General features: G+C 50.5%; 4 protein-coding genes across 4 annotated transcripts; 2 read left to right on the top strand and 2 right to left on the bottom strand.

Moving 5' to 3' along the window:
- Positions 1 to 807: 807 nt before the first annotated feature.
- On the top strand, positions 808 to 2796 carry AFUA_4G11170 (uncharacterized protein; the record flags this gene model as incomplete). Its single annotated transcript, XM_746619.1, has 2 exons — positions 808 to 1261; positions 1307 to 2796. 2 exons carry the CDS (start codon positions 808 to 810, stop codon positions 2794 to 2796), a joined length of 1944 nt encoding a protein of 647 aa, XP_751712.1.
- A 269-nt stretch (positions 2797 to 3065) lies between these two features.
- Positions 3066 to 4671, top strand: cdc31 (putative cell division control protein Cdc31). Its single transcript, XM_746620.2, has 2 exons — positions 3066 to 3699; positions 3852 to 4671. The coding sequence occupies exons 1-2, from the start codon at positions 3415 to 3417 to the stop codon at positions 4341 to 4343; spliced, it is 777 nt and encodes a 258-aa protein (XP_751713.1). The 5' UTR covers positions 3066 to 3414; the 3' UTR covers positions 4344 to 4671.
- Positions 4672 to 4898: 227 nt separating this feature from the next.
- Positions 4899 to 8618, bottom strand: admB (uncharacterized protein). Its single transcript, XM_077804638.1, has 3 exons — positions 8158 to 8618; positions 7827 to 8068; positions 4899 to 7758 (listed from the first exon to the last, which is right to left on the bottom strand). Exons 2-3 carry the CDS (start codon positions 7894 to 7896, stop codon positions 5471 to 5473), a joined length of 2358 nt encoding a protein of 785 aa, XP_077660781.1. The 5' UTR covers positions 7897 to 8068; positions 8158 to 8618; the 3' UTR covers positions 4899 to 5470.
- A 259-nt stretch (positions 8619 to 8877) lies between these two features.
- AFUA_4G11140 (putative DNA polymerase iota) lies at positions 8878 to 12136 on the bottom strand. Its single transcript, XM_746622.2, has 5 exons — positions 12050 to 12136; positions 11305 to 11971; positions 11010 to 11195; positions 10628 to 10915; positions 8878 to 10567 (listed from the first exon to the last, which is right to left on the bottom strand). The coding sequence occupies exons 3-5, from the start codon at positions 11052 to 11054 to the stop codon at positions 9110 to 9112; spliced, it is 1791 nt and encodes a 596-aa protein (XP_751715.1). The 5' UTR covers positions 11055 to 11195; positions 11305 to 11971; positions 12050 to 12136; the 3' UTR covers positions 8878 to 9109.
- Positions 12137 to 12153: the final 17 nt, after the last annotated feature.

Genomic DNA, 12153 nt, shown 5'->3' with positions numbered 1-12153 from the left:
GGGTCAACTACTCTCCCCAACGGATATCGAGTTAGTTTAAACACCGCTATTCTTCCCATTCTTCCCATGAACTGATGATGCTATTGGTAAGTAATCAACGACGGGAAGGTCAGAAGACCTACGGCTTTTTGGTCAAAAAGTGCTTTCTGCCTTAGGCTGCAAGCCCAGTCGTGTCCAGTAACTCCAGGGCAGGCACTGCCAGGAATTGGTCTTATTTGGCTTTGATGTCCAACCAGCAAACAGTCGCTGCTCTGCTCATGTACTGAGCACTCAGCCTTGTCCGTCTTGCTTGCTGTCGGTCTTGCTCGCAGACTGCTGGAGGATGGTGGTTGCTTGGTGGAAGGATTGTTGTCGTCATGCTGGCCTTGCCCTAACTTTGGGTCTACTGTGACTCCTACCTTCTCGTCATACTTCGACGACAACACACCTTGACCTCTACAGACAGTGCCTACTGAACTTGTCATCCACCATCTCGCTACTTACGTCCTTCGTTACTTATCGATCCTCTCTGAGACCGCCTTGGGTCTACCGATGCACTATCTTTTCGACTTCGAGCGTCTTAACTACACACGTAAAGTACTAGAGTCCGATGCTATGTCATATATTCCAATCTCGGATCTTCCCTTCGTTCCCTCGCAGTTTGAATCGTTTCAAACATCTTTTAACCCTCGACCTCAGAGCATAGAACTTGCAAATGGAGGTGTAAGTTATCCCTGTTCCAGGCTTGAGGATGTCTCATTTCATCTTCTCGCTGCTCAGATATCAGAACCTTTTCAGTCAGTACTTGCTAACTCACCCCAGTCCAGTATGGAGAGTCTTGCGTCATCGTCACACGAATTTATGATCCATCACCAAGCGACATACGATACCCCATCATCTCACAGCTTCGACTCGCAACAAGTACAGTCACTACAGCCTGTACATCGTAATCTTGTGCATCATCCTCCTGCTGCTGAAATGGACTCTTCGTTTGCGCGTGGCCCTACCACTGAACTTACGGTGAATCACACTTTCATAAACGGCATGGTAAACTGCACCAATGCCCATCCAGTGGACTTTTCCCAAGGCTTTAACTGTTTCCCTTCTCCCGAGCCCGTCATCGCTACACCGATTCATGCGCCAAATCCATCGGCAACGAATATGAATTTGGAACATCAGTTATCCGCCTGGCCGCACGATACCCTTGGAAATCGCACAGTGTCGCCAATTGATCATTATGTATATGACTTCGCATCATCGGCCGATCGCATTTCATCAGAGTGTAAGTGACTCTTGCGCACGTTATCATATATATATACTGAACCAGTCACATTTCAAGGCCCCATGAACCTCACGGGGGTCCACTGTTCTCCTCCAGCCGGGACGCTCCAGCAGGAACGATCCCCTGGCAATTTCTCCAGGCTTACCTTTGTGATGGAGGACGGAATAAGGCCAGCTCGTCATCGCGAATCGCGAGTACAGACAAAAGAGGAATCAGGCGAGAGAAGAGAGAAAAATAAGAGGCTCAAGGAAATGGGAGGCGTTTGCCTCTGGTGTTACCGTTTGAAGAAAACTTGCGAACCGCAACTTCCTTGTCCGCGTTGTCAAGACAGCAAATCTAATTGCATCAGAAGACCTGCAGAGCTGTCCTTGCTTCCCTGTCAGGACATGAATCAAGGCAGTATTTCGTTTCAAACGAAATCTGAAGATATTCTTTCGTCTCTACAAAAGATATCCCAATGTGCGTCTTCGCAGGCTGTTGTCAGCTTCTGCCAATGCAACGGCGAAGTGATAGATTACTGGGTCATGCATGCGGCCGACCTCGGTGCTACAAACATGAACACTTCCAGCGGGTTGGGCCAACAGCTGATTCTTAAGCTCCTGAAGTGCGTTCAATCTGCAGAGATGGATAAATTTGAGACGGAATTCCCTGGCAGCTCTCTTGTGCAGACTGCTGTGACCATGCACAAGCTGCTCTCGGCGATTCTATGCCTTTCCAAGACGCAGGTATACTTGCGAGCGAGCGATGTAGAACAAACAAGGATCGTGGTGTCCTTCATGCTGGCTCTCTGCCGACAATGTCTCTGCGAATTGTCAGACGACTTGGGTTCCGAAGCCTACAGCTTAATCAAACAGAAATCAGACTACGACGGTGAGCCTGCTGGCATGAAGAATGACTGCAGCGGTGCAAGCTGCGTCAACCCAGTTTGGGTCGCTGTCGGCCTCTACCACCGAGTCCTGGAAGCCCTTTCTAGCTTCGAACTGCCACCGCCAATAGCTGACATATTTGATAAGGTTAAAATTCGCTCAAACATGGTGCTCTCCAATATCTATTGTGTGAAGGAGAAGATCGCGCACGTATTCGGGTCGAAGCTGGAGAAAGAAAAACTGGAGGCCGAAAAGGTGTCCTTTGAGCAATATATCCCGCCAGTCTCCTGCCGTCGATACTTCAACGTCGCGATCTGTTTCGGCCCTTTTGATCAGAGTCAGCCATCCACAGCCATTCACAGACAGACCTATCAATCCTCCGATGTCTCATACGATGCTGAGTTTCTTCTTAAGGAGAGTTTCGAGCCTCCAACTCGTGCCTCACCTATCCTCGAAAGCCAGCCTCAAGACATGATGGATGGTGCAGACTACTGGGAGAATTTGGAAGCAGAGTTATCTCAAATTCATCCCTTCGACGAAGGCCTCACCGACTTTGAGGCACTGGAAAACGCGCTGATGGGCGACTGGTCTAAGCCTTCGCCAACCGACTCCTGGAGCGGGACGACGTTGGTTAATTCTGTTTACTGCAGCCTGGTTGGAAGCTATTAGCTGCCATCTGCTCAGGTTTCTGCCTAACTCAGGACAGCCCAGCAGGGATGTCAACACCGAAATCTCGAACAAATGTATTTTGTGCTCTTCTCTATGGATTTCTTGCGGGAATATCAGCTGGATATTGTATTATGAATTCTACAATCTTTTTGCTCCGAAGTTGGCTACCCGGAACAAAGTCCTAGACGGATCTTGCTACAATGTGACATAACCTTGCTACACGATATCAAAGGACAAAGAAAGTTTTGACCCCTACACCATTGGATCTAAGTGATTTGTGCTGGTAGTAGTAATAATTAGAATCATTTTGCAACTAAGGTGCAATAACTACCTTGATACCTGACATTCTGTTGTTGTACGATCACCCAAGGGACAACAGGAAGCTTTGTCCACCGCTTCGCGTCTGTCCAATGCGACTACTTCCCAGCGCGTTTCTCCGCAGACAAAGACGAAGCAAATCCCCACAATTAAACACCACAGCATTGTCCGACTTTCCATAGCTTCGAAAGTTACTGTCCAATACCTTCCTAGTCTGCTTCCGGCTCTACCAGCACAGGAATTCTTCTCTACCGACCCGTGTCCTGGCGACACGCTTTCGGGGACCACAACACACCCATCATGGCCTCATCAGCCCACCAGCCGTTCGGCTCACGCTCATACGGAGGCGGCAAACTACCCGATCGATCCGTGAACGCAAATGCGATCCCCTTCAGCGCGTCGTCCTTCTCCCGGCATCGCGGCCTGGGAGCGACAGGGCCCGGCGAATTTGGCGCCGAGGGCGCGAAATCAACACAGCAGGCTCCACCCCAGCCTCCCGTGCATTCGCAGACACACGGGCCCTCGCAGGACTCGAATCCGTTGAATCGGTTGACGGAGGAGCAGAGGGAGGAGATTAACGAAGCCGTAAGCGATCTGATCCTTCGTTCAAGCCTGTGCCTGTGCCTGTGCCTGTGCCTGTGCCAGGTTACCGCGGCGGTGTTCCAGCCGAACCAAAGGCAATACGGGTATGGGAATGGTTTTCTTTGGATTTTAGCTAATGTGATATGGCTGTGTAGTTTACGCTCTTCGATCTCGACCGAGACCGGCATCTAGATTATCATGAACTCCGCGTCGCGTTCCGCGCCCTCGGCTTCACGCTTTCGAAACAAGAACTCATTTCCCTCCTCACGACCTACGGCGTCCCCCGGCCCCAAGTACAACAGCAATCGGCGTCCCAGGCAGCGCAGCATCAGGCGCAGTCGAAGACGACGCCGGCCACCAACCCCCAGCATCCGTCCAACCTCCTCATGCCGCTGTCGGCCTTTCAGGCCGTGACGGCCGTTAAGATTCTGGAGCGGGATCCGCGGGACGAGATCCTCCGGGCATTTGAGCTGTTTGACGAGGGCGGGAAGGGATACATTGATCTTGAGGATTTGCGGCGGGTTGCGAGGGAATTGGGGGAGACGGGGTTGGAGGAGGAGGAGCTACGCGCGATGATCGAGGAGTTTGATTTGGAAGGTGTCGGTGGTGTTACGAGGGATGCGTTTGTGAGTATCTGCTGGCAGTGATGATTATATTCCTATCTGCTTGTATATGCTTCTTTCTGTCATGCGTGGCTGGTTCTTTTTCCGAGTATTGAAACATTTTCCTGCCATCCTCGCTCTCGTTACCAGATACAGCCCGGTTCTTCAAGGAGACAATCGATGGGCGTGTCACGTTCTTGAAATTAACCGGATCCAACAAGGTCTCTCTGGAATCATTAGACAAGAGGTTAACACCGACGCCAGACTCGTCTAGTCGGGCCACTGTAATGTAATGCCTCATATCCCGCAACAATTGCGCGCCTCAAGGCCGCCAGCAAGCCAGAAATAGCTTCATGCCAGATGTACTCGCCCCTCGCTGCCAAGTGCAAGGGGCCCGCTTGGTTAGACAAGCTTCCATTTCGGGGTTGGCCGCCGGTTCAACGCATTGGGCGACACAATCGATTTCTCGAATCGATCAGCCCCAATCACTGACAGCATTGGCATCTGCTCATAGCTCGATGACCCTGTGTGCTATTTCCCGCGTCTCCTGCTCGTCGCTACCCGGTGCACCCTTAGCCAATCATTAAGTACGGAGAAGGAGTGAGAGATGGGAGGAAATTGGTGATGATCTGATGCCTTTTCCCTGATCATGAGCATTATGTTCGGCCAGCGTGAAGGAGCTGGATTGTCACAAGAGAAGCTCAGCGATACAGCGGGATATTGGGGAAAGAAGAGTGGTTCATTGACTGTTGAGATAACTATTCCCTTGGAAGTGACCTAGTCAGCTGCAGATGAAGCCATCATGGACCAAGAAAGCAGCATATTTGCATGATTTGGGCAGGTGCTCGTAACATACATCCATACGAATTTGGGGCGAACCGCATCTGCCCGCAACGCAGTTTCATAATTCTCTTGGAAAAGTGCACATATATGCAAGTAATACGGAGCATCAACCAAAGCTAACTATGAGATCAGATGTAAACAGGTCTAACATCTGATACGCCCACATACAAAAAACACCAGAGCGTAGGATTCCAGATGCCTTAGCCCAGACCATCATAACTGAAGACTCTCTAACTCCAAAACATATACAACCGGATATAAATGATAGTGTTATGCAAGTGCTGCGGAAATCAATCCAGTGTAGACCGTGACAGTAAAGAAGGAAAAGATCAGGCATATCGTGTTGCTGACTGGTACGGTCCGGGGTACGGGGGTGGCGGCTCAGCCCGGAGCCCTTGGTACCCCCTATTAGGCCCAGCCCACTGTCCCATTTGAGGTGGCGGTGGTGGCATAGGGCCCGGCCAGGGTCGCATCGGTGGCCGTTTGACGACTGTTCGTGCCCGGCGACAGCGGTTGATCATACACCAGAGAATGGAGAGCACAAGTAAGCCACCAACACCGCATGCAACGCCAATGACGAGATTCTTGTGTTGTTCGACCCAGGATCCAAAGTTGGAGCCGTCGCACCGCCCGTTGTGGCAGTAACCCCCGCTACCGCAGGGGGTTCCATCGAGGAAGTTCTGGTTTATACTGAAGCATGAGCCCAGGGAGGGTGATGTACAGATCAATTCGCAGGACGAATCAAATTGTGGGCATGCGTAGGTGTTATTGTCATGGATCAAACTTCCCATGACGGTCCGGCATTGATAGTCACGACTGGTGCATTGGCCACTGGCGCAGGTCAGGCCAGAGGTATCGCCACATTTCTCTCCGTCCTTCTTGAACGAATCCGCAGGACAGGTGCTTGAATTGCCCGTACAGGTCTCTTGCAGATCACATTCCCCGAGACTAGCTCGGCAGACGGTTCCGGCGGGAGAGAACTGACACTGCGAGCAGCAGCTGTCGTTGGCATCATCGCACACGGCTCCACTCTTGAACTTGCAGGTTTTGGCGTCACAGCAGGGATTGTCGCCGCAGGACGACTCGCCGCCGCAGTCACAGTCTTCGCCGGCTTCAACTATACCGTTTCCGCATTGGCTGCCGGTGTAGGTAACAACGTTGCGATTATCAGACAGACAGCTGGACTTGACACTGTTGCGACCTAATGCAGAGCAGATGTTTCCGATTGTGCAGGGTGAGAACGCAGTGATATCTGCTCCCGTACTCGGGTTCATGATGTACTTTCCATTGGCATCGCAGGTCCCCCTGTTGTACGGGCAGCATTGAGAGGACGCCTCCAAATTCTGCGCGCAGGTCATACTGTCGCAGTCATGCACCGCTCCGAAGGTGTGACCCGACTCATGGGCAAAGACCTGCCATCCACCACCCGAGACGCGGACGACAACATTGGTCCCAGATACCGAGTTGCTGCCGTCACCGGTAACTTCTGTATTGCAGAGTTGTCCAAGCCATGCCAAACCCACCTCGCTGCCAGTAGGGCAATTGCTCATGAGAGTCCAATAGGCATTGTCATCGCTCTGTTGTCCACGCCACTGGGAGAAAAGGTTGAGTCGCTGAGTGATGTTGCTCTGATCACAAGGCATGTTCCATTGCGTTGAAGCCGGTGCAGTCTCAGGACAGGTCTTGTCGGTCATGGTGAGATTTCGCAGGCCGATGGAGATATTAAACGATTTTTCGTAGACGTCCGAGGCACTGTTGACCATGTTAATGATCCATTGCTTGGCAGCGTCGTCGTTGTCGAACGAAGCCCTGAAGGAACAATCTGCCGCAATGCCGACCAAGGCCACCTGTTTGGTCTTGGGACACCCGGATGTGCTACCGATGGTTTGGGCCAGATTAACACCACCCGCATTCCCTGAAACGCCGCCAATATCCGACTGTCGTTTGCTGAGGCCAAACAAGGAGTTCAGCGACATGGAACCATAGCTGCTCATACCCAAGTCCATGTCTTGAAACTCAGAGCGGAAGATCGGATGCTGCGGGTCACTGTTGAAGCCGAGCTTCTCGGCCTGGCAGGACGACGAGCTGATCAGAGAACGCTTCAACTCACTGCGGACCTGTCGAATCATGTCCGAGTCGCGGTAGACGACCATATATTCGTCTTTTCGGTCGGGAATACTGGCATCTTCGACGCGCTTCTTCTGCAAGTAAGTCGACTTGAGTTCAACGTGATGGTTGTCATTGTCGATACTGAAAACACCTTCGAACAGCGGTTTGGAGCCGTCCCGTTGGACGTATACCCGTGCCCATCCCACAGGCCTCCACAGACCATTGTCTCTCCTCAACAGGGATCGCCCTTTGAAGACCTTGTGTTCATGTCGTTGGATCGGTTCCTCGCGATGAACGTTTCCTTCCGCGTCAAGGTACTGCACGTATGCATCATCGGCAAGGATATCATGGTTGGGTTCTAATTCTAATTTTATGGTTTGGTGTTTATCTGGAAGTTCGAATGTGACGTCGAAATCTGTAAGGTGGTCGACCTCGTGAGACGGTGTGTTGATCACGGCATGTTCGAGTATCGAGACATGTTGGATGGCACTAGGTTCTTGCGATCGGGCTGTACGAAATTGAATGATAATTAGCCATCCCTGACGAAGATTTGTCGAAGCAGTAATGCGGACTAACCTGCAGCCTGAACAGATAGAAGTGAAAGTGCACTGGCAACAAATGGCAGAGCACTTTTGAGAAACCTCATCTCCGTCGACAAGTGGACGGAACCCCTAGACTCCAATCAAGCAGGCTGTGGAACGTAACCTTCTTCCTATGATTTTTTTTTTTCAGTCTCTTAAGGGGTCCGAATGAAGACTGGCATCAGGCAGCAGAATAAAAGGATCGCCGAGGAAGTAAGATGAAACAATGTCTTAGGACTGGGTTGGATCAGTCGAGAATATCAATCAATCCGGAGATATGCACCCTGCAAGAATCGTTCGTCGTCTATGAAAAGAGAGAAACCGACCGATTCAGTATCAACAGAAGAGCACTGATTGATGCCCACACTCCGAGCGAGACACTGAATTCACCTTTGAAGAACAATGACTGACAGGAAGTCTCCACTAGGATCAGACTAATAGGGATGCCGGTTGCTGGGCGCCAGGCAGATCCGTTTTACTGGGGCGCAGCGGCTTGGCGGTACCGAAGATGATGAAAGAAAGCTGGAAGAAGCGAATGACTGGATTATGCAGAAACGAATTGGCAGTAGGAGGAGGATGGGGCGAGATGGTTGACGGTCAGGAGGAGAGATTGCGGAGGAGCGCGGTAAAGGTGGAGCGAAGATACCTGAAGCGCTCGACTCGCTCACATCGGGTCTTCAGGGTCTTGCAAGAGACTGCTGGGAGAAGATTTACAGAGTATGCCATTGCCATCAACAGTAATCATTGAGGATAATTAAGAGGCTTATTAATCGTCATCTGAATACATTCCTGTAAGAATAAATCAGGGATACATCGTTAGTCTCATTGATGGAGCATTAAGATGGCGAATAGCCCTTGTGCATTCCGTCGTCCAAGACAACCGGCCACCATAACAGGGAGCAAATGATCACTGCCAAGATCAATCAGCGCCTGTGGCTGATGTCCTGTGGGCCAGTTTAGTTCGGATATACGTATGCCTATCTTACCACATTGAGTTAGAACCGATGATTCTAGTGAGCACTTCTACGGAGTAATGCGAAGCATATACCACCTCGGAGGGTTTTGTATGGTTCACGCTGGACCGATCATATTCAGTATGACGGTGACGGGTTATCAGAGGGGTGATTAATGTTCACCATTTACATACAATACACAACAGGAAATGATAGGCATCAAGGCTCTTATTGTGATCATGAAAAGCTCCTTACTCATTCGAGCTCTAGAAATGTGGGAGATCACTGACATATGAACCACAGCCCTATCCTCAAACTCAAGTTCTCAATCATCCAGTGTGGTGTGGTACGTCTTGTGAGCAAGAATGGCAAAATGTGGTATCAACATCCCACAAATTGTACAGGCGACACACGGCGTGTCGCCATCTTCGTCGCTCTCCTCCCAGGTGCTGTTGGCTTCGGCGGAATCAACCGTCTTCGAATCCACGTCCCCCTGAGCGATGCCGCTGAAGGTAATCTTCGCCAGCTCTGGCGTAGGATCATCGTGCTGCGTCGCTTCCTGTTTACGGAACATCTTCCCAATATCTCGACCACTGCTGTTCTTCTGGTCGCCAGCACTCTCGATCATATTAGTCACGGCAATATTCAGAACACGAAGGTTCCAACCCGTGTTTTCAGGGTGGAGCTTCCGGAACATTGACATCGCCAAGTCTTGTACAAGTCGCTCTGCCAAAGCATCCGCGTTCTCATCCAGGTTGAAGACGTAGGATGGGAGAGGTGCGGAACGTGATATCCGGTTGAGACCATGGCGCTGTGACTGATCGGAGCCTGGCGCTGGGCGAGGACACGTCGATAGACGAAGAGTCCTTGGGTGAGCCACCCATCGGAGCTGTCGTTTTGTATTAAGAGCATCAGCTGCAGCGGGCTCGCCGGCTGGGGAATGGACATCGGGGTCCATCTCAGTCAGATCAACCCGCATGCGCCGGATCAAGCTTACTGTCAGTGCAACCAGCTCTTTTCTGACTTCGTTGACAGTGTCTAAGCGACCGTATGAGTCCTCAATGCTGATTTGCGTCGGTAGATCTCGAGCTTGTAGAACCTCGGTGTTATCCACCCCGTGTATCAGCCCCCATATCCGCGCCCCAATGCCCCTGGGAGATCCTGGACCCCCTAGAATTTTTTCTAATAAGAAAGGGCCCATGCCAGGAAAGCAACGCACGTCGCCAATTGTGACGATGTGGTCGTCTGAGTGTGGTCTCGTATCCCTAGTCCGTCCAACCTCTGTTCCGGGCCCATTTACAGCCGTAGTAAGGAATGATTTGATTCTATGTGCAATTTTCGAGCCTATTCCAGGGATTTTTCGGATCTCATGAGCATCAAGGAAGTGTAGCACGTTGCTTTTCGCCCCATGCTCCGCCACAGTATAAGGCGGCAGAAGAGTTGTCTGACTATTGGGCTTATGTGTGTTTCCGACTAGCTTTGCGAGAAGCTTCGATGTGGAAATGCCCACAGTGGCAGTGTAGCCCTTCTGATACTCGAGCTGGTTTCGAAGATAAGCTGCCAAATGCGACGCAACCAACAGTCTAGTGCGAAGCCACTCCGAGGCCGCGTCGGTTGCAACGTCGGGAACAGCTTGATAGGCGTGTCCATGAAAGTCTGTCGCATCGTACGTAAACCCCACTGTGGGATCTCGACGGTCAAGGTGGAAGAATGAGTTTTTTAGGTCATTACGATTCAGCATCTCGACATTGTAGGTAACCATGTCGGATACATCGAGAAAAACCTATGATTGATCATTAGCATGGGGCCAAATCCTGAAAGCACAGGCAGGGTATACACCCACCTCATCGAACCCCAACTTCTCGACTCGCTTACCCCAGACGAAATCCTGGAGAAACAGATAGAGCTCCTTGGAAGCATTGCGGAATCTGGTGAGGTCTTCACCTAAAACAATGACTACGTCTGGACAGATCTGCTTCGCTTCCTTGATTAGCTGCAGTTTCCGCAGCCCTCGCCGTCGAGCTTCGTAGTTACAAGTGACCACGATCTGCTTTTGTTGAACCGCCAGAGGCAAAGACTTGAGCACTGGCTGTTCAGCCTCGAACACTGAGGCATAGAAGCAATCATAATCCTGTATTTTTTCAGAGAGCGATTAGTGATCGGTACCATAAAGCTAACTGGCCATTCGCCACGCGTTTTTGCCCATAGTTACGGAGGGCACTAACAAAATGAATGATGATTCGGCCGTCATCTCTACGAGGCGCAGCCATCTAGGTCGGTCAAAATCTGGAGTCGTAAGGATCCGTCTTCGTTCGATACGCGACTGTGGCCCGTCTACCTGATACTGAGGGAATGCTATCGTGCGGCATTGGTCCTGTTGGTGGACTATCTAACGGTGCGCATTATTGAGGCTGCAAAGGAAAGTCGGTCATAAGATTCCCGATTAATTAGCTGGTATATTGAGAAAACATATCAACAGAGACTGTGTTGAGTTGGAAATGGGTCAACGCGGGTACCCACGCTGTCTGACTCCAGAATAGAGCTGCTGAGCGGCGAAGGTGAAGTTATTCCAACAACCAGCTCTGCTGGAGAATATGATTGGGCCAAAGTGGAGGCTGGAAATGTGGCACAGAAAACTTAGTGGCTGGAGGTGGAGATGTCCACTCTGCCATCAAAATACAATGTTGCCTTGAACCATTTGAATGATCTTAACGGACGACTCTGTACAGAGTAGTAAGGTAATTGAGGACTCGAGCAGGAAAGCTACTTCAGCTGTATATGACGCCGACTCTTATATTAAGCATGCCATCAGATACTCTGATGATCCTCGTTTATGAAAAGAAGGGGAGGAATATGCAATCAAGGCCAGAACAAAGTCTCATGCAAGCAAATTCAGAGACCTCCCAAGCATTTCAAGTCACTCAGCGAGTAATGGTACATTGAAGCGCCGTATGATTCTAACTTCTTTGAGCACTCGATCGGGTTACGTTTGGTTCAGTCTGTCCTCTGGAATAGTTGAAACATTTGTAAACGACAAGCAGGAGTGGAAACGCAAAGCCTCCACGCTGGACGATCCCACGACTAAGATATCGATCTCTGAGAGTGAACAGCTCGAAACATTTGATCTCTGTCTAGACCGTGTCAAACAGGAATTATTTCTGCATAGTCAAAAGGTATAACCTGAGGACTGAGAAACCATGGTTCATGTAAGTCCAGACTCCTGATGCAATCAAATTACATGACCATACAACACTTGGATACTTACCGGTTTTGTGACTAGTACAGAACAGCGGGAGGATTTTTAACCCGTACTGTGTAAGGTACCTTAGTTACGGAGTACTAGAAGCTTTCCCCACTTCCTCGTGTCTT

Source organism: Aspergillus fumigatus, chromosome 4 (genome assembly GCF_000002655.1).
Source record: "Aspergillus fumigatus Af293 chromosome 4, whole genome shotgun sequence".
In the NCBI taxonomy this organism is placed as follows: Eukaryota; Fungi; Ascomycota; class Eurotiomycetes; order Eurotiales; family Aspergillaceae; genus Aspergillus; species Aspergillus fumigatus.
Note: the sequence above shows the minus strand (reverse complement) of the source record. Positions and strands in the feature narration are given on the sequence as shown.